The sequence below is a fragment of the Budorcas taxicolor genome, chromosome 15, assembly GCF_023091745.1.
Source record: "Budorcas taxicolor isolate Tak-1 chromosome 15, Takin1.1, whole genome shotgun sequence".
NCBI lineage: Eukaryota > Metazoa > Chordata > Mammalia > Artiodactyla > Bovidae > Budorcas > Budorcas taxicolor.
In genome coordinates this window covers 37,862,243-37,884,623 of record NC_068924.1, presented here as the reverse complement: position 1 = coordinate 37,884,623, position 22,381 = coordinate 37,862,243, and the positions used below count along the sequence as shown (strand labels likewise).

Genomic DNA, 22,381 nt, shown 5'->3' with positions numbered 1-22,381 from the left:
TTGTCAGTTAAAAGTGAACAGTGAGAATTAAATACTTATTTTTACATATACACAAGGTATGCTGTGAAAGCATATTTGCTTACAAACATATAAAAATACTTGTTAACTAGTTTGATAAGAAAATAATGTATAAAAGTATATAGCAAAACATTAATCATCTCTGACCCTGGAAAGATCAATTCCATATTTTATATTACAAACAAAAACAGTTTTAGTTTTTTGAATCCCTTATCCAGAAATACGTGAAAAGGAAGACAGACAGAAATTATTTATTTTTACTCTCAACATGGCTGTGAAAAAGTTAAATTAAAATGCCAAGAACAGTGAAAGGCCTAAGTCCAGAATGAGTCCAAATATTTGGCCACACAGAATATTATCTTTAAGAGCAGGAGTAATAGCAAAGGCTTTACACGCAGTTTTTAACCTATAAATACAATAGGCATTTTGGTATTTTGGCCACTGGAAAACAAAGGCTATAGCATCAGGAAAGGTCTGAGATGTCTCACGTTTGTGGATTCAATTCAGTGTATTTAAGGTTAACTAAAGTTGACATCAAAATTTTTAGAGATAGGCAAAAATTCACATTTTAAAAAACTCCCTATGTTTCTATTTAGAGTAACAGTAGGCAATATGATTCCAGAAGTTAAAAGTTATTTCACAACCCATGACTTCAGCTTGGCAAACAGCTTAGATTCCAAAACTGATTCATCCCTATTAAAAGTAAGCTTTAAAAAACAGAATGTGTCTGTGTATACAGATATACATTTTAAAGGAATCAGATAATTCTTTGAAGCAGCCTTAGTGTTTCCATTAAATCTGTCTTGAAATGACCATTGGATTAGCTTCATGGAAAGGATTAGCCAGCTTCTTGGTCTAAGGCTACCACGGTGATCATTTATCTAAGGCTAGAAAGGTACCAACGTGATGTAAACTGTAAGGAGAGGAGGAGAAGATGAGGGCTTTTCTGGCAGTTGGTAGCTAAAATTTAAGGGATTCTTAGAAAATGACACAATGGCAGCCTTTCTTGTCTTTTTCTTTCCGTGTTGGTTCTGGTGAAGGAGGACATTCCTGCTCTTGAAATTTCCTGTAAGACAGAAAAATCTACAGATAATTGTCTTTTTGGTAATACATCGCTACACATGCAGGTTACTGTTGGACCAATCTGTTTTTCGTGCACATGCATGTCGGTGTTACGTTTCAACAAGGGAATCAAAGCAAATCATTGGGGGCAGGGATACACAAATGCATAAGCAAACTTGTCTGAGCTTTGTTTATGGGCAAGTCTTCAATTAGGTGAGATGCTGAACTCAACAACCTCTAAGTTCCCTTCCCAGCTTGAAATTCCATGACTCCAAGGTATCCTCAGGAAGAAACACCTATCAATAGAGTATCTGCCCTTATGAGGTATGCCATTCCTATCTCGGCTCTGCCACTTTGTAGCTACAAGTCTGTATTAGAGAAGTTAGTTTCCTCTCTCGGAGAGGGCAATGGCACCCCACTCCACTACTCTTGCCTGGAGAATCCCATGGATGGAAGAGCCTGGTGGGCTGCAGTCCATGGGGTCGCAAAGAGTCGGACACGACTGAGCTACTTCACTTTCACTTTTCACTTTCATGCATTGGAGAAGGAAATGGCAACCCACTCCAGTGTTCTTGCCTGGAGAATCCCAGACACAGGGGAGCCTGGTGGGCTGCCGTCTATGGGGTCGCACAGAGTCAGACACGACTGGAGTGACTTAGCAGCAGCAGTTTCCTCTCTGAGCTGTGTTATTTTAGGAGGGATAATAAAACCCTACCTATCACAGTTTGCTATGAGGATTGAAGATTTTGTTTATGTTCAAATGTCTAACAGTCTCTGGCACAAAAAAAGTCTCCTATACCCCCTCCTCACTCCTGACTGACTGATAAATATGGATCAATTCTGAGAACCAAAACCAAGGACAAAATATCTCAAAAAAAGCAATAAAAAAAAATTTTTTTTAAGCACTGGTTCATACGGTAAAATACACATAAAAATTATCATCTTAACCATTCTTAAGTGTACAGGGTAGTGGCTTTACATATATTCACAATGTCGTACATCACTATTCACTTCTCAAATCTTTTCCAACTTGAGAAACTGAAACTCTACATTCCTTAAAAAATAACAGAATTTGTGTTTTAACAAATTACTAAAAAAACCAAAAAACAATCTTCACTTCTTTTCCACCCCACAAAGAGAATGTCTTGAAAAGGGGCTTAAAAAAAAAAAAAGTACAATAGAAGCCCATAGCTCAGATGTCAATTCACCTCAGATGTACAACTAACAGGAACTAGGTCCATATACTTGTCAAACTAACTACCAGAGAAACCAGTAGATCTAAGAAAGAGCGTGAAGTAGGGGCCAAACCAGCAAACCAACCAAACCCCGCCCATTAAAGCAACTCACTCTTTTCTCACACACACCAACTCCAGCCTATCTCACTCACCACCTCAAGTTTCCTGGAACCCATTAACACTTTCTGAATCACAGGGGTCCCCTAGGCCAGCTAACAGAAAGCCTCTATGAAGTGTGGATATCATACTCTGTGTCCTGTGGGACTGTTGAACCCTTAAGGCCTGGTTTCCTTAGAGCCAGGGGGGAATGGGTGAGAAGTAAAGCTAAGAGCACACACAGGCTCTGGAATCAGAGACCTAGATTTCAGTCCCAGCTCTGCCATTTTAATATGCTCCAGTCATTTAACCTCTCTGTACCTGTTTTCTCATCTCAGAGTGCAGGCATTATTGGGCTGTGGTTGGGGTTAACTGCAGTAACACACACGAAGCACTTACTTAGCACAGGATCTGACAACGGTCACCATTCAAGGGTGAGCTGCTGTCCTCCCTACCTTCACACCACCTCTGCCTTTGGAAGCTGCACTGATTCTTTTCAAAATCTACGTGTACTCTACTTCAACACAATAAAATTAGGCTTTTTGGAAACAACTAGAATATACACATAATTCAAGTTTTTAACATACTATGTCAAAATGATTCCAAGAATCACTCCTACAATTTCCTCCTTCTTACTAAAAACATTTAACGGTGATTTTTCCCCCCAGTTAATTATTTTAAAAAGCACAGCATGACTACCCATCAAATTCAATAAATTAAAACAAACTTTTGGTATGTGTTCTGCTTACCTTATAACCCGGACAAGTTCATGGAAAGCTTGATCTACATTCATCCTAATCTTTGCTGACGCCTCCATGTATGTTACCTTAAGTTGCCGTGCTAACTGCTGTCCTTCTTCCTGTGTTACCTGAAATTCCAAGAGTTGTGTTTGAGGTACAGTAGTAACAATTAAATCTGCTCTATCTACTGTTTGGCCACCAACTGCACTGTTAATCCAGCCAGAGACCAAGTTTGTCTGTCGTAAGATGAACCAAGAGACTTAACAGCTTAACACATTGCTGAAGCCCAGCTCTGCAGAAAAACTCAGAACATGACAGAGGCAAGATGTTAGCCTAATGATTACTCGAAAGTATTCAACACAACAGTGATAAGTACTGGGAAGTATACAAAATGATATGAGAGTCTATAACCCTTCTGGGCAGGTCAGGAAAAGCATCCCTGAAGAAGTGATATTCAGGTTAGAAACTAAACAAAGACTATGAAGTTGGGTCAAGGTGAAGAAGTATCCCTCTTATACGCAGAATCCAAAAAGAAATGATGCAAATGAACTTTTTTACAGAACAGAAACACACTCACAGACTTAGAGAAGGAACTCATTATGACTGCATGGCCTGGGGAAAAGATGAGGGAAAGGGATTGTTAGGGAATTGGGGATGGACATACACACACTGCTATATTTAGAATGGATAACCAACCAAATCCTACTATACAGCACATGGAACTCTGCTCAACGTTATGTGGCAGCCAGATGGGAGGGGAGTTTGGGGAGAATGGATACATGTACATGTATGGCTGAGTCCCCTCACTGTACACATCAAACTATCACAACATGGTTAATCGGCTACACCCCAGTATAAAATAAAAAGTTAAAATAAAGTATCCCTGTCAAAGGAAACAGCAGGTGTGAGGGTGCTCCAAGTTCCAGGAATTGAAAAAGCCTAGAATGGCTGGAATACAGCAAGTCAAGAGAGAACACAGCAAGAGGTGAAACTGGAGAGCAGGGTGAGCATCAAGAAGCCATGGATCCTCTTCCCATCTGCATTCCTCAGGACCTGGTACATGGAAGACTCCCAATAAATACAGGGGCGGGGGGGACAATGAAAAAGACCACACACCCTCATAATGACTTCCTTACATGAGGCAATGAAGGAAGGTAAGCATAGAAGAGTGGCTTTGCTGATGACATATAAATGCCAGGCCAGAATAAGAAAATGCTAATTGAATATAAGTAAATGTCCTATACGTGTTTTAAATGTAGAGGGCTGAAATATGATTATTATTATTGATATTTTACAGTTATATTTATATGGTGGGGCTGAAAACATATTTTAAAAAAAAGACTTTCACTGCTGCCATTACCACACACACAAAAAAAAAAACAGGTGAGAAAATTATAGATGAGCAAAAAGGAAAAAAATAGAAGATTTAGGAACCTGTCATCCATACAGAACCACATTCTTCTCATCTTTTTTCAAGGATATAGATTTTTCTCTGCAAAAACAGAATCATAATTTTTGTACCTTTATCTTAGACCCAGGAATTCTGCTAAATCCACTTATCTAAGTGTTTTTTGTTTTTATTTTTGTAAATGCCACAGACTCTTTTTACATAAGCAATCATGCCATTTGTTAATAAAGACAGTTTTTTGTTGCTTTCTTTCTAATGTAGATGCATTTTCATTCTTTTTCTGACCCTTCCGTATTGCCTGGAACCTCAAAGACAACAGTGGAAGGAGATACTATTGTTTCTGATCTTAGGGACAAAGCATTTAGTCTTTCAGCATTAAATAAGCTGTATTGTTTTCACAATTCCATTTTATCATCTTGGTTGGCTAATGAACTAGGTATGTGTTATGTTATTTTTATAATTGCTTTAGTTTATAATATACATGTTTCACTTCTGTCTAATTCAAATGGAATGTCAATCCATGTATAGCTTAAGATTCTTTTAACAGTATGTTTCTTCCTCCTGATAAGTTTTATTACCACCTACACTATTTTTGTTTTAAACATCCCATTATGTTTTAAGGAGATTTAAGTAACAATAATAAAAGTCATTTATATTTACCCACATAAATGGGTAAAGGTGTTCTTCATTTCTTTGTATAGATCTAGTTTCCATTTGGTATAGTTTTCCTCTTTTTGCATTTCTTTTAATGTAAGTCTGCTGGTAATAAATTCTTTCCATTTCTGTATATCTGGGAGAAGTCTTTATTTCACCTTTGCTTTTGAAATAAATTTTTAGATATTAACTTCTAGGTGAGTTTGCCACTATGGCTGATTAGAATATGAATTATTCCTGGCCCTATTTCAGCTCAAAGTATTGTTCCATCTATTCCTTTCATGTAGCTTGTTCTCCAAATACTACATTCACAAAATTTAGCACCTTCAGTGAAATATCATTAGGCTATTACATTACCATGTATACATCTAACAATTAATTGATAACAGATTATACCCTGTTGTGTTTCAAAAGAATGGCAGGCAGGTTCTACACAGCACTGGTATATGTAAGAGTAACAGTTTTAAAATTTACTCTGCCTCTCCTTCACAACAGTACATGTACCATAAGGCCTATGGTTTGAAATATAAATCAATCAAATTAAACAAGCAATTAACAATGAGTAAGGAAGCCAAGGATGAAAAGAAAGCTTTAAAGAGCCACCAATTTAGGAAGGAAAATTCCTTTTTAGGAAAAGTTGACATGAAATTCCTTCCTACAAAAAGAACCTCATGTCAAAAATGCTGTTCCTTCTTCCTGGGAGGTCCGCCTTTCTCTCCCAACTCTATCTATACTGATTCATTTCATACTAATAATTCAAGACTTGAGCAATCAGAAAACTTTCTGTTGTTTTTACAGTGTCCCAGAATGGCCATCACATTCTTCAATGACTAGCAAAAAAAAAAAAAAAGTCAACATACTGCAATTTTTGGTCTTGTCTTTTCATTCTCCCACGATTGTGCCACTTTTAGCTAAGCTGTGAGGCCTACTTGCCTTTGTACACCCAGAGCCTAGAAGAGCACATGGCAGTCATTCAATAAACATACGTTAAGGAAATAAAGCATGACCAAATACTTACGCCTCTCTTCTTTTACTTTGAAGTAAGGTAAAAATAAATATTTGAGACATGTCAATCTCAATAAATTACTTACTTTACTAATACAGGTAATTTGATTGTGGGAGGGAAATACACATCCTTAAGAATATTGCTCTTTCTGGTCAATTACTCCTCAGAAAGCTACCTTGCCCTCTTCCGCCAGCACGATACATTCAGCCAGAGGGAAACAGCAAAATGACCCAACTTTATACAATTAAGAAAAATTAATGAATTAATAAGTGTAGATGATTTTTAAAAAAATCCCACTGCTAAAACTGTTTATGTGTTTCGTTTGTTTGTTTGTTAGCATGGTCTCACATCAATCTTCCAGGAACTGAAGTCAGCAAAGTTCACACACACGTTTCTGGTCAAGACATCTCTAACCACATATAGTGCTGCTTATGAGCTTACTGAGCATACTTTTAGTTAAGAAGTAAAAACAGCATCATCACCACAAAAGCAAAAAAATATGACAAAAAGAACACCACATGGAACAAAGCCAAAACATTGTGAAGCCAAAAATCAACAAAAAACTGAAAGCCACATAAACAAGGATTTCCTAGAGATTCCCCAACCAGGGAATTTTATAAAGATACCAAATCCTAAGCCTGGTTTTGGTAGATCTGAGTGCTACCCAGAAATGTTTCACTTTAAACAGCCAAGGTGAACCTGACGCAAGAAATTCAGGTTTACATTTGGAAACCTCCAGTGAGACTCAGTTCAAAGGCACAAATGAATCTTAGTGGAAATCCACAATACAAGTTTATTTAACACCATGTATTTTTAAATCGAGAAGAGCAAAATGGGAATGATGAGAGCAATTCTATTAAACAAATGGGGTTTAATAGGAATAGACTACAACATCTGCAATACTCACTTAGGGTTGTACTGAGTTTACAATACAATGTAAGTTTACAGAAGCAAAATTTGTTTTTCAAAAATATCTATTATTTTAACACCACATCTTGATTCACTGAGGCCTTGATTCACTCCTTCAGCAACTTTGTTCTGTGTGCTAAGGATAAAATATGAACAAAACAAAGTGGTCAAAACTGAGAAGCCCTCATGGTGCTTACACACCTTTTAGATGCAGACAAGGCACCAACAGGTACAGCCAGGAAAGACCCTTACTCTACTGTTGTGGGGAGGAGCCTGTTTTCCCTGGGAGGATGCAGGGGCACACTGTGGTCAAGGTACCGACAGACAGGAGGAGCGGGGATAAGCACACTGAGGTAATACATTGTTACAGGTGAAATGGACTCCTTTCTCAAACTATTGATGACAAGCACTTAACAAGGAGGAAAAGAGAAACTAAGCCAGGAGAAGTAAAAGGGGAAAAATCAAAAGAACCAAAAAAAAAAAAAAAGAGAGAGAGAGAGAGACCAAAACTCCCGATTTCTAGACCAGGCTGAGTCAAGGACAAGGAGCTTAAAATCAGAGCTATCATGAAGTTCACAGTGTAAGCCCACACACAGCTGCTGTATTAAATTTCAGAATTAATATGCTGTCATATTTAATAATGTTTACATTTCAGCAAGGGCAAGCAAATCATTTACCTATATTTTCTTACTACACCTCTGACAGGATAAACAAAATGATCAGTCTCTCTAAGGGCTCAGGTATGTGGTAATACTGCCATTCAAATTCTACAGATCTCTTCTTATGTCAGTGATTTTGTTTTTTTCCTGTCATCAGTGCCTAGAAAGTGTTTTATAAAAGCTGGATGAACAGGGGATGCAAGATTCAAGTCCAGAGACATAGAGAAGCCAAAAGGAAGCAGCAAAGCCTCTTCCGGCTGATCTCCCCTCCCTGATGGGTTCAGAATCTCAGGAGCAGTAGTAGGGATACCCAGGGCTGACCTACATATAAAGAACATAGGGAACTGGCATTTGCTCTGTAAGAAAAACGGCACAGAAACTAGAGCAAGTCCAAAGGACCATGCCTAAGACAAAGGCAGGAATTAACAACCTGACCGGCCACTGATGGCAATCAGACTGGTTAGGGACTATGAGTCTAAAGAGATGGCCAAAAAGTCAGCATTTCCAAACAAGGGGAAGTTTTTATGGCGTGCCTGTGGCCTGTCCGGGTTCGGCTGGTAGAGCAAGTAAGGATGCCAAGATATACAGAATATCACCTTTAATTCTAAAGAGGGTTTTCAAAGGTAAGAAACCTTTAGTATAGCATTTCAACTACCATCAGTAAGGCCCTCAAGGCTAGGAGGCGAAAGGTATGTCTGTACACCCAGGGCCTAGGAGAGAGTCTGCCTCAGCCCTAAGATACCTGACACAGACAAGGAGGTATCAACAAAGGGAGGAGGCGCAGGGAATACTGCTCCAGAGCTCAGTAAAGTGTTTCAAAAAGAGGAGTGTGAGTATCTGTGTCAAATGTTACTGACATCTGCGTTAAGCAGTGACCTTGACCAGGTGTTACATGCCTGCAGTCAGTGTCAGAAAGGAAAAGAAGTAGAGAATGAGTGTAGAGATAACACTTCTAAGGAGTTTTGCTTACTCGGAGGAGCAGGAAAAAGGTTCTCAAAGAGGGACGTGATATTAGCATTTGCTATGGTTGCTGCTGCTGCTAAGTCATTTCAGTCGAATCCGACTCTGTGCGACCCCACAGACGGCAGCCCAACAGGCTCCTCCGTGCCTGGGATTCTCCAGGCAAGAATACTGGAGTGGGTTGCCATTTCCTTCTCCAATGCATGCATGCATGCTAAGTCGCTTCAGCCGTGTCCAACTCCATGCAACCCTGTGGATAGCAGCCCACCAGGCTCCTCTGTCCACAGGATTCTCCAGGCAAGAGTACTGGAGTGGGGTGCCATTTGCTATGGTTACTTTTTGTTTTAAAGATGAGAGCACTGCAGCAGTCTCAGGCTGATGGAAATGATCATGCAGGAGAGAACCGAACACCTGGATGGAACAACTGCTGGGGTGATGCCCAGGAGGAAGAATCGATAGGCTCCAGTGCCTACCAGAGAGGCTGGTCAGTGAGGTGAAGTTAATCCACGCAAGTGGGGAGAAGCAAAGCTGATGGGGCACACGTGCACCCAGGTCAGTGCATGTGCAGGCGGGAACATGGAGAAGCTTCTCAGGAAAACACCACTCATCATCAGTCTGCTGAGAATGAGGAAGGGGAAGTGCTATAAACTTAAGAGCGAGAAAGTAAGCATTAATTATCCAAACAAGTGAACGCAGGACTTCCAGTCAGCACTAAAGGCTCTCACATAAAAGTACTGACGATGACTTTTAAGTGAGTTAGCTAACACCCCGAGTGTGGGTGTGAAGGGACCTAGAAAAGAGAAGACAAAGCATGGGAGGAATAAGATGTCTCTTTGTGCCTGTCCTTCAGAGAGAAGACCTGTAGGAATGAGCAGAAAATTAAGCAGTTTTCAGCCATTTGCTTTTCTCCCTTGGATACATATATACATTTGAACCTTTCAGTGTTTACACAGTAACTAATGTCTATGCATATGTTTGAAAGCCCAGAAGTAAAGAACTAACTTCAAGTTCACTGCCTATTTTTGAGATGATGAAAATATTTAACTTATTCCCATTATTGCTTCTCTTATCACTGTGTTGTTATTTTACTCTGAGACTCTATTACTTTTATAAAAAAAAGAAAAAAACAAGATGAAAAATTTATAAATCTATCGTATAAAACAAAGCCAGAGTACCATGATATGTTAATATCTGCAGACAGATGGAAACCACACTCCAAATACTAGCAATCTTCACTATACAAATGGCTTAAAAATAATTCATACTGATTCCCTGCCCCCAAGCTAACGATGGCAAGACTTGTTTAGTTCTGGTGGACACACCCTCCCTCCTCTGTTCTCCCTAATCTTGCCAAACCTATAGAAGACTCCCACCTCAGCCCAACTAATTCCTTTACTGGAGTTACCACCATGAAAAAGCTTGAGAAAAACCAGGGCAGGAAATGTATCTATCCAGCATTAGATATAGCCAAGAACCCCCTGCTCCAGGCAGAGCTACTTTGCCATTTGTTCTCAGATCCAACAACATCTACAAATGTTTCTAGTACTAGAAAGGGCTGAGAAGAACAGTAAAAAAAAAAACACCAAGTCCTACTAAGCAATATTTAATAAATATAATTAGATTGAGAAATACCGAAGAAAATGGTCACCTCAAGATAAATTATAATTTTTTTAAAAAAGATGGACTGTGTACTCCAGGTTTTAGGATGTGATCAATGCCATATCCTAAATTACTTTCAACAGCTTATACTGGTTTGAAATGAAGATAGAATGTTTTCACCTTAACTTTATAATAAATCAGATCTGAAAGAAAAGTAGCAGTAAGATTTATTCTATATCAGGTAAACATGTCTAAACTAGCATTAGAACAGTATCATCCTCTCAAGTTCATGTCTAAAATTCGGTATACCTTCAATAAAACTTTACAAACAGAGCACACGAATCAAAGATTCTGTTTTAAATAATGGTTAATTACAAAACGGAAGTCTGTCCTCAACGCTGTTTGTCAATCCATCTTTCCTGATGTCTGCACTCTCGAACAAAATCTGCCAACAAAAGACTATGCTAACACCAACATTATATAAAAAAAACGGAACTTAAATACCAGCAAAAGTTAAGAAAGTATTTAAACAATTGCATTCCACATAAGGGGTAAAGACTAAAGACCTAAATAACGTAGCATCTCCATTAACTTACATCTAATCTTGTTCCCCTCTCCCACAAAAAAGATGAGTGGCCAATATACACCAAAAATTCTAAAAATCAAATGTGAAATAATTGGGTAAAGAACAAGTGAGTATAAATAAGCTTGAAACTAAATACTAAAAATATTATTTTCCTTCAGGTTATTGGGCAGTTAGAGCTGCCCATGTGATTAACAGGACTTAGGAAAAATTCAAATACTGGCATTTAAATTAAAGTCATTCTCTAAATGAGGTAATTCAGCATTAACACTGAATTAAGCTACCCAGGTGACCCAGATGGTAAAGAATACTCCCGCAATGCAGGAGACCTGGGTTTGATCCCTGGGTTGGGAAGATCCCCTGGAGGAGGGCATGGCAACCCACTCCAGTATTCTTGCCTGGAGAATCCTATGGACAGAGAAGCCTGGTGGACTACAGTCCACGGGGTTACAAAGAGTTGGACAGGACTGAGCAACTAAGCACAACACAGGGGTAATTTTAAGAGCATCTAACTAAATTAGAGCTGTAGGTCTTACCTTAGAAATTATAATATGTGAATGGAGCTGGTATAAAATACCTGCAGGTTTACAGTCCACTGAAATTCTGTGTAATATGTAAAAATTTAATATCCCCAAATCTATTTCCTTTTAATCTGTCACCTGTTACAGTACTCCTATCAAATCCAGTGTGCCACACTCAGCACAGTGTTTTTGATCACGGCACTTTCTCATTAAATATAGCTGTTCACTTACATAATTACAAATAACTAGTTTCCCAAGAGCAAAAACCCTCTCACCTGTCTCTGATGATCCAGATCTGCTTTATTACCAATTAAAATCATTGGAAACTCATCACGATCCTTTACTCTGAGAATCTGTCTTTGAAACTTATAGATTTCTTCAAAACTAAAACAAAAACAAATTCATTAATTTGGTCAAGTATCAGAATTCAGACTCCCCTGCCCCATTTAGTGCTTTCTTACTTTTCCTTTTCCTATACAAACAGGAATGCAAATTTAATGAACAGTGATCTAGACATGAACAGGAGAGATCTACAGTTAAATATTGATACAAACCTGCCTCTATCTGTGACTGAAAAGACCAAAAGGAAACCCTCGCCAGTTCTCATATACTGTTCTCTCATAGCTCCAAATTCCTCTTGTCCCGCTGTATCCAGAACTAAAGAAAAAACAAGAAATGTAATGATGTTCACGTGTTCATCTCACAAAAATGGCTCCCTCACATGGGCAGGCCCAGTTAATGTGAATTCTTTGGAAAACATCATACTTGGTATAATTTTTTAAACAGCATTCCCCTTTTAGTACTTTATTTTCAATGCTAAACACAAATGTATTCTAATGGCAGACAGTCGCAGAGTTATCTTCATCAGTGCAGGTTGATTTCGTAGTTAGAATACATTAGCATAGCAATGACAAGGTTAAAAATATCAAATCCGTATAGGCAGACAGTCTCAGATAACCTCTAAAGTCACTTGGATGTTTACTTCCTCTGTGAAAAGAACTGAAAAAGATACTTGTAAATTCAAGAAGGAAATGCTGGTGCACCCCACCCCCGCAAATACCATACTGAATGTACAGGTGCTAAGGTATTCATTGATCTCTGTGAATAAAAGAATCATATAAGTTAAAAGAACAGCCCTTTGTCTTGTGGAGGAGTGGAATGTTTAGCCGAGCACAAAACACTATTTGCTAAGGCCTCTGTGCTATAAACTCTAAGCAAGTTAGCAAATATTGAAGCTTTTCTATATGTACTTCACCCATTTGGGCCTTCATCAAAATGCAGGAAGAGCCAAAACCTCGTTTGCTTTTTTTCCAAATGTCCCAATAAACACAACTCTAACAAGTTACAGTGACATGACTAATTTTACCTGCTCTCAATCCAGTTACTGTTTTACATTACATTTAAATTGCCCAACATGTAGATTCATCGATTAAAACTAATGAAAAAGATGAACTTACATTCAAGATCATCTAACATTTCAACTGTAGTTATTTAACCTAGCAAAACTTCAAAGCTTACTTAAAAAAATATGATACGTAAACCATCAAATAAAGGAATGTTACTTACTGTCTAGGCGGGCCGCCCGGTCATCTATCACACACTGCTTTGTGTAGGAATCCTCGATGGTTGGATCATAATCCGTTACAAAATAAGACTGTAAGAAAAACACCATAATTTTAAAATTTATGCTTACTTGCCCAAGTGCCAACATAACTTTACCCAGAACTCATCAAAATATTTTCACTGTATTAAAGTGTATCCTACTATGTCAATTCCCTATTGAATGAAATCTATTCACAGCAGCTTCCAAGTGGAGAAAGGGTTCTAAACATCTCTGAATTTTCACATCTGAAACATGTAAGAAGATTGTAAAAGCTCTACTGCAGTTTTTTTCCATTTTTCATAATTAACTTATATACACCTAAAACTCTACATCTCAAGTTCTAGGAAAACTAGAAACACACCTATAGCTGTAATTCAGGTCTATCTCCAACCCAAAGGCAGGCATCAGTCCTTAGAACAAACTGTAACCATTTTGGAACAAAAGAGACAACACGAAGTCTGCCTGCCTCAATGCCTGATCGTCTCTTCACTTTTCTCACACCTTGTCTTAGTTCCCTTTCAGTTGCCTTGTGTATTACCCTAAAGGTCATGATTTCAAGATTTTTTTTAATCTGCATGAATCTCAAACTTATTCTTTCACTGATATTTTTGTTAGTTTTCCAACTATTTCCTCTTCTGTTAGCAAAGCCACCCAACCATCACCTTATGGAGTTATCACCAGAAGGGCAGTTAAGGCAGCAGAGGAAGAAGGGAGGAGTCCTAGCAAATCACTCAATGTTTGATTATTACATTTCACAATCTTTTTAAAAGATTTTAAAAAGAAACCAGCAACACACATCTAAAAGACAACTGATCTCCCCCTTCATCCAGAAGGGCACTACCTAGGACGCTGATGTCAGTTCTGAGCGTCTCCCTTACTCCCCCTCTTGACTGACCTCCTCAAAGCCTATTTTGCCACTAACTCACCACAAAATCTGAGGGATGACTTGGAGGAAGGCAGCTTAATGCTAGAAATGAGCGCTGAAGGTGTTTGGTTATTCTACAAGCAAGGGCTTCTGGAAACGGGACCTGCTGGCTCCAGGGACACATCGTTCTGAAGAGACAACCCGTGCATGGTGAGCTGTGCACAAACCAAAAAGCTACTTAAAAGTAAGCACTCTGAACAGGGCAGCAAAGAAACTCCTCGTATGGGGGCGGAGAGGGAGGGGGCAGGGACTAATCTGCTTGCTACCCTGACTTTACGTATTTATTTTAATTTTGAATGATACTTCCTATTTTTTATTTGTATTTTTGGAGTAACTTTAGTTATATAGAATTAAGCCGTAATTCAATTTCCCTTTTGGTGGCTTCATTTAAATGATCAAACTGCCAACATCAGTTGGATCATCCAAAAAGCAAGAGTTCCAGAAAAAATCTTCTTCTGCTTTATTGACTACACCAAAGCCTTTGACTGTGTGGATCACAATAAACTGTGGAAAATTATTAATAACATGGGAATACCAGACCACCTGACCTGCCTCCTGAGAAATCTGTATGCAGGTCAAGAAGCAACAGTTAGAACTGGACATGGAACAACAGACTGGTTCCAAATTGGGAAAGGAGTATGTCAAGGCTGTTTATTGTCACCCTGCTCATTTAACTTATATGCAGAGTACATCATGAGAAACGCTGGGCTGGAAGAAGCATAAGCTGGAATCAAGACTGCCAAGAGAAATATCAATAACCTCACATATGCAGATGACACCACTCTTATGGCAGAAAGCAAAGAACTAAAAAGTCTCTTGATGAAAGTGAAAGAGGAGAGTGAAAAAGTTGGCTTAAAATTCAAGATTCAGAACACTAAGATCATGGCATCCAGTCCCATCACTTCATGGGAAATAGATGGGGAAACAACAGCAACAGTGAGAGACGTTATTTTCTTGGGCTCCAAAATCACTGCAGATGGTGACTGCAGCCATGAAATTAAAAGACACTTACTCCTTGGAAGAAAAGCTATGACCAACCTAGACAGCATATTTAAAAGCAGAGACATTACTTTACCAACTAAGGTATATCTAGTCAAAGCTTTGGTTTTTCCGGTAGTCATGTATGGATGTGAGAGTTGGACTACAAAGAAAGCTGAAGAATTGATGCTTTTGAACTGTGGTGTTGGAGAAGACCCTTGAGAGTCCCTTGGACTGCAAGGAGATCCAACCAGCCCATCCTAAAGGAAATCAGTCCTGAATATTCATTGGAAGGACTGATGCTGAAGCTGAAACTCCAATACTTTGGCCACCTGATACAAGAACTGACTCATTTGAAAAGACCCTGGTGCTGGGCAAGATTGATGGTGGGAGGGAAAGGGGGACAACAGAGGATGAGATGGTTGGATGGTATCACCAACTCAATGGACAGGAGTTTGAGTAAGCTCTGGGGGTTGGTGATGGATAGGGAAACCTGGCATGCTGCAGTCCATAGGGTCGCAAACAGTCGGACATGACTGTACGACTGAACTGATTTTTTTTTTTTCAATTACCAACAGAAGGGGCTTTGAGTAGAAAGCCATTTCCATCACCATCCCATCCCCATTTTAAAATAAAAGATATCAAAACAATCTTTGAACTGACTCTCTGGAACCCACACCTCTTCTAAAAGTAAATACAATGTTCTTTGTACCCACTATTCTAAACAACACAGAAAGCAGTCTTTCACTAAACAACCTGGATAAAGCACAGTATTTAAACCTTAAGTTTCCTGAAACATGTTTCTCCATAGTAACCTGACACTTCCTGCCATGCTTTCATCTTGTAAAACCTAAGCTTCAATGACAACTCCCAAGTTATCCCTTAATGTGCCAAAATGACCCTCCCAGTTTGTCTGAAAACACAATGGACAAAAAGTAAGTATATTTTTCAAATGTTCAAGTCATGTATGATAGCTCAAATTCTTCCACTGTGATGGGTTTCTTTGCATGGTGATACCAAATTAAGAAAATAACACATATAGAGGACTGTTGGTTTAAGCAACACTGAGGGCAACTGTTTTTCCTTTCTGTGACTATGGAAGTTACATATTTTCTTTAGATGTCTTGACTCTTGAAATACAATCTTAATGTTATAAGAATTTTGCCTCTTCACCAAGACTGGCATACATTTATTCCACTCATTAATGTTTAATATAAGTTAACTGTTGCAATTTCTGGATATTTAGGTCTACATTTCATTTTACTATGTCCTATTTTCAAAATTTGCAGAGACCTTGCTATATATAGATTTTAAAGAACCATTTTCACTAAAAGCATCATCGCCCCTCATAAGAGATCCATCTTAAGGAACATTACTCTGTTACATAACCAAAGACCCATTTCCCTCTCACAATTCTAATAAGCCACAGGTCATAATGCGCCTAAAAATAGCATTCATCCTGTGCAGGTAAGAAAGATAAATCATCACCTCCTATCCCAAAGACTTAATATTTTTGTTACTTAAACTTGGGTCCCAGATATTTGAGGCAGCAGATCACCAACAGGAGATCAGTCTCTGGTGATGGACAGTGCTGGATTTAACTCTAACTCTACTACTTTCTAGCTGTGGAACCTAAGGCAAATTACGTCTTTAACCTTCAGCATCTGTAAAACAGGATAGTAACCCAACCCCATGGAATGGACAAAATGAAGTAATGACTATAAAGTGCCAACACATGCTGATGACTAATAAATGTTGGTCAGTGTATTGTTCTGTCATGTAGTTAAATGGTATGAGCTAGAGTTTTTATTCAACTGAAAAGATGCCCTAATACCAGGAACGGCTATTGTAATTCCAATCCTAGTTATACCACAGACTAGACTTGTTTTCCAACATGCTGTGAATCAAGATAAAAGCTCCCCATCTGAAGTTCTGGAAATATTTCTTTGGATTTGAGCAGTAATTACACAAGTATATATAATACATATGTAAAAACTCATCAAGCTGTACATTTAAAATATGTGCATTTTGTATGTATACAAGCTATTCCTCTATAAAATATATTAATGGTTCCCCGTCGCTTCTAGGAACCAGCACTTTCTTTACACAGTTCACAAAGCTCTCCAGTTTGCTGTCTGTTGTTCACCAAAGTGCTATTCTTCACTACCTGAATCCCTTCTGCTGATTGTTCTTGCTCTTGGTTTCATTCGCTTGTTTAGCAATCATTTATGGGGCATCCCTGGTGGCTCAGATGGTAAAGAATCCGCCTGCAATGCAGGAGACCTGGGTTCGATCCTTGGGTTGGGAAGATCCCCTGGAGGAGGGCATGGCAACCCACTCCAGTATTCTTGCCTGGAGAAACCATGGACAGAGGAGCCCGGCAGGCTATGGTCCATTGGGTTGCAAGGAGTTGGACATGACTGAGCGACTAAGCACAGCACAGGGACAAGGTCCCTACTTTCACAGAACCCACTGCTTTTTACACATCTAGCAACTGTGTTGTAACTGCGACAAGGGGAATGGGGAGTATTAAAGGTATCGGCCAAAGAACAGAAATTAGCACGAAATGCCAGGAATATGCCTGTTCAGAAGGCAACCAAGTGTAAGCAGTTAATGCTGCAGGAATACATAGTAACTATGTGTACCTTCCCTTATAGAGGCCCAGCAATTTGCCTGAAGAGTAAACAGTGTCTCCCCGAGGGTGAAAAAAGTTACCAACAGCCCAAGACAGATATTTTGTAGCAGAAAACAAGGCGAAAAAACACAGTATTGCATTGTGGAAGACAGCAAGGCTTGGGAAAGGGCAGGAAAGGACAGTGGACTAGAGTTCAGCCCACTGAAGGAGGAGTGAGAGTCACGGGTGCAGAAAGTGGCATGCTTTCCTGAAATCACAGGAAATGATGCACAGAGAAGGATCTCAACTAGAAAGAAAGGAATACCTCTTTTCAATAGGTGGGATGCCTTCCAGGTAGGAAGAAGGGCAAATGTGGACCTAAGTCTCTTTAAGGTTGCTTGGAGTTATGGAGAAAAGCTTAAGATTAGGGAAGCTGTCCCATTCAGACAGGGAGATTTTCCCCGATAAAATATGGTCTGAGCTTTCTGTGCTGGTATCGCTCTCGCAAACATGGTGAATGTTTCAAAAACCCGCCGGACTTTCTGTAAGAAGTGTGAGAAGCACCAGCCCCACAAAGTGACACAGTACAAGAAGGGCAAGGATTCTCTGTATGCCCAGGGAAAGCGGCGTTATGACAGGAAACAGAGTGGCTATGGTGGGCAGACTAAGCCGATTTTCCGGAAAAAGGCTAAAGCTACAAAGAAGATTGTACTGAGGCTTGAATGTGTTGAGCCTAACTGTAGATCAAAGAGAATGCTGGCTATTAAGAGATCCAAGCATTTTGAGCTGGGAGGTGATAAGAAGAGAAAGGGCCAAGTGATCCAGTTTTGAGCTTCGTTTTTTATTATGAAGACAATAAAAATGCCATCAATAAAATCCTCTTTAAAAAAATATATGTGTATATATATAGTCTGAGTAGGACTGTCCAAAGCGTCAACAAATAGTGATAGCTAGCAATGTTTTTCCTGCCGCACAATAAATAGAAGCTCCACTTAGCTTAAGAGAACTGCCACTTCATTCTTTTCCCATTCAAATGAGCTGGCTTAAGAAAGATAAGGAGGGGCCCGGGAGGAAAGAAAATAAGCTGATGTAACTTCTGCAATTAGTGGCAAGAGTGACAAGTCACTCTCCAGGCACCAAGGTCCTGGTGAAAATGCAATTCCCAAACACTGCCACAGAGCGGTGCCTGGTGTACACCCTGGGACGGGTAATGAATTTCCTGGAGTTTCTGGGAAACTCAGAAAACCCAGCTCACTGGTTAAAGTCCAGTGAGCTTAGTCCTAAGGTGCCACTGGGGAGCTGTAAACAAATGGCAGGGCATTTCTGAACACAGCAGGATTCATAGGAGTCCTCTAAACTCACAGGGTACAGAAAGAGGAGGGTGAAGGGAGAGAGCAGGGGAAGGAGCCTGGTTAAAGAGCATGGGAAAGCCTTGCCAACTCCTGAATCTGGGTAATATGTATACAAGAATATATTATACTGATCGCTACATAATTATACATTGCATATATTATTAAACATTTTTTAAAACTCTGGTGGTAGCACGTTAAGTACTACAAGCAGGGTCAAAGCAAAGGAAGAATATACTAGATCCTTTTTAATCCTAAGCTTTCACCTCACTCTACTCAAGACCAACTAACTCACCCAGAAACCTGACTCTTTTTTTTTGGTCAGAATATCTTGCAGTTCTCTTTATATTTTATTTTTTCTCTTTTACCATCCATCATTTCTTCAACCCAACTGGAATACAAGCTCTATGAGGACAGATTTTTGTCAGAGGTAGAGTGGACTTGCCTAATGTTTAAAGAGCAAATGAATCCAGCACTGAAATCAAGTTTCCAGGCTTTCTGGCCAACACTCCTGCTCTACTCACCCTCTCTAGAGGTAAAGCCCACTCATTCTCCTCCTCCATTCCTGCTTCCACTGCCCCCATTTAAAAAAAAAAAAAAATGATATATCCTCAATCAATAACAGGAGTCAGCATTTATTAAGCATCTGCTATGTGACACGCAGTTTAAAAATGATACACATAAACTTTTCCTAAAGATTCTTCAGATATGTATTTCCCTCTTAAATTTTTAAGCAAGGCACAGAATTACCTTTTCCAGGTCACCCAGCTAGCTAATAAGGAGAACTACAATTTAAGTTCAGGTCTTATCCTAATGAATGCTTTAGAATTCTTGCTATTTAATATAATTCATAAGATTTCAAATCTTTTATTCCTTTATTGGCCTATAAAACAAGGAGTAAAAGTACCAGGAAAAATATGAAACAAGGAAAATCGAGACTAACAACTACATGGTTCCATTTTCTCCTTTCTTGCTGTCCTGCTCACCTCCACCCTGCCCCTCAAGGGGCACACAGAACCCAGGTCACGAAACAAGCTAGACACAAAATTCTGTGGTTCTCTGCTCCCCTCCACTTTAAAAAGTCATTACTTCTAGTCTTAAAACCTGTATTGTTTTTTTAAATAATGATAAAATAAACCCAAACATGAGGTTTCATGAGGGCTTGCCTTCTACTAATATATCCATTTATATATAAAGTCTTTACTGGAGGCACAAGATGAGAAGAAAATGTATGGGCTACGGTATTTGAGAGAACTGACACTCAAACACAGATGCTATTCTACTTTCCTTGATTAACATCTCTAAGGCCCATTTTCTCAACAGAAGAGAGGTGAGAACAAGGCTAATTTAAGGAGGGCATAATCCAGGGCCCACTTCAGGATAAGGGAAAAGGCAAACCAGAAAGAAAGGGGTGAGGGCTGCTCAGAGCTGCCCCGGGGACTGGAGACCACGATCACCAGTGAGGCCGTGTGTGCCGCTCTCCTCTTCCCGCTCATCCAGGCCCACTGCACCAAGCATCCTGATGTGCAGGGAGGCAAGCAGGGTCAAGTGGCAGGAGCTGGAGGTGCGAGTGAGATGGACCAGAATACAGTGCTACGCCCTTCACCAGCTGTGGAAAACTGGAGCACCTCATTTAACCTGCCTGAACCTCAGTTTCCTTGACTGTAAGATGGGAATACTACCCGAAGCCCAAACCACTTACTTTCTTTTGCAAGACCTCCAACTCTCTAACCAGAAAACGACCTCAATATGCTCTGAATTTCTCCTACCCTTTAAGGTGATGATAGTTTGGATTTTTCCAACTTTGAATATTCTGTCTTACTGTTAAAAGTTGTGATTTGGAAAAATATATATGTATCAAGCTTTATGTATACCATGTAATTGGTACTTCTAATTTCCTAATTGCTCATCTTTTCATGCATGTGTGTTAGTCGCTCTGTCGTGTCCGACTCTTTGCAACTCCCTGGACTGTAGCCCACCAGGCTCCTCTGTCCATGAAATTCTCCAGGCAAGAAAACTCGAGTGGGTAGCCATTCCCTTCTCCAGGCAATCTTCCCAACCAAGGGACTGAACCTGGGTCCCCTGCATTGCAGGCAGATTCTTTACCACCTGAGCCACCAAGGAAACCCAGTATATATGAATATGTGTATATATGGATGTATAAATGAAACACTGAGCTAATAAACTCAATATATTTTAAGCAGAAAACTTTCTTCAAAGCCCTTCTGTGGGTAAGCTTTTCCTTGCAATTTAATGAGATCTGAGGTAAATCTCCTAATTTTTTCTAATCGTTCTTCAGTTATAAATGCTTTTCAATTACTTTCTGCCCAAAGAACATCGTGATTTCAATAATTAAGGTGGCTAGTCGGCAAGCGAAAAGATGTTCAATATCACTAATTATTAGAGAAATGCAAATCAAAAATACAACGAGGTACCACTTCACACCAGTTGGAATGGTCATCATTAAATAGTCTACAAATAACAACTACTGGAGAGGTGTGAAGAAAAGGGAAACTTCCCATACTGTTGGTTGGAATGTAAGTTGGTACAGCCACTGTCAAAAACAGTATGGAGGTTACTCAGAAAACTAAAAATAGAATTACCATGTGATCCAGCAATCCTAGGAATATACACGGACAAAACTATAATTCAAAAAGATACATGCTTCGCTATGTTTACAGCAACACTATTCATGAGAGCCAAAAAACACAGAAACAACCTAACTGTCCATCAACAGGTGAATGAATAAGGAAGATGTAGTACATATATGCAATGGGATACTACTCGGCCATAAAAAAGAACGCCATGTGCAGCAACATGAATACAACTGGAGACTATGGCACTAAGTGAAGTAAGCCAGAAAGAGAAGCACAAATACCATATGACATCACTTATACGTGGAATCTAAAATACGGCACAAATGAACCTATCTCCAAAACAGAAACAGGGGCTTCAACGGTGGTTTCAGTGGCTAAGACTCTGAGCTCCCAATGCAGGTGGCCCAGGTTCGATCCCTGGTCAGGGAACTAGATCCCACATGCCGCAACTAAGGACTTCATTCTTTTGGCGCAATGAAGATCAAAGGTCCTGCATGCCAAAATTAATACCCTGTGTAGCCAAATAAAATATTAAACCTATCCATCACCAACTCCCTGAGCTTGCTCAAACTCATGTCTGTTGAGTCAATGATGCCTTTCAGTTATCTCATCCCCTTCTCCTGCCTTCAATCTTTCCCAGCATCAGGGTCTTTTCTAATGAGTCAGCTCTTCCCATCAGGTGGCCAAAGTACTGAAGCTTCAGGCTCAGTATGAGTCCTTCCAATGAATATTCAGTATTGATTTCCTTAAGGATTGACTGGTTTGATCTCCTTGCAGTCCAAGGGACTCTCAAGAGTCTTCTCTAGCACCATAGTTCCAAAGCATCAATTCTTAGGCACTCAGCCTTCTTTAGGGTCCAACTCTC

General features: G+C 39.5%; 2 protein-coding genes across 2 annotated transcripts in view; one reads left to right on the top strand and one right to left on the bottom strand.

The window, feature by feature from the left end:
• Positions 1-253: 253 nt before the first annotated feature.
• RRAS2 (RAS related 2) overlaps positions 254-22,381 on the bottom strand; it is a 77,656-nt gene continuing 55,528 nt past the window's right edge. Inside the window, exons 2-6 of the mRNA XM_052652271.1 lie at positions 13,017-13,104; positions 12,005-12,107; positions 11,726-11,834; positions 3,161-3,279; positions 254-1,084 (exon numbers count right to left, since the gene is read on the bottom strand). Of these exons, the coding sequence (XP_052508231.1) occupies positions 997-1,084; positions 3,161-3,279; positions 11,726-11,834; positions 12,005-12,107; positions 13,017-13,104 (507 nt within the window). The 3' untranslated portion in view covers positions 254-996. The remainder of the gene's footprint in view (positions 1,085-3,160; positions 3,280-11,725; positions 11,835-12,004; positions 12,108-13,016; positions 13,105-22,381) is intronic.
• On the top strand, positions 18,058-18,429 carry LOC128060055 (60S ribosomal protein L36a-like). Its single transcript, XM_052652272.1, has one exon. It carries the CDS (start codon positions 18,081-18,083, stop codon positions 18,399-18,401), a length of 321 nt encoding a protein of 106 aa, XP_052508232.1. The 5' UTR covers positions 18,058-18,080; the 3' UTR covers positions 18,402-18,429.

Bases quoted from the DNA above. Each gene is read 5' to 3' on its own strand.
- LOC128060055 (XM_052652272.1), top strand. From the start codon at position 18,081: ATGGTGAATGTTTCAAAAACCCGCCGGACTTTCTGTAAGAAGTGTGAG.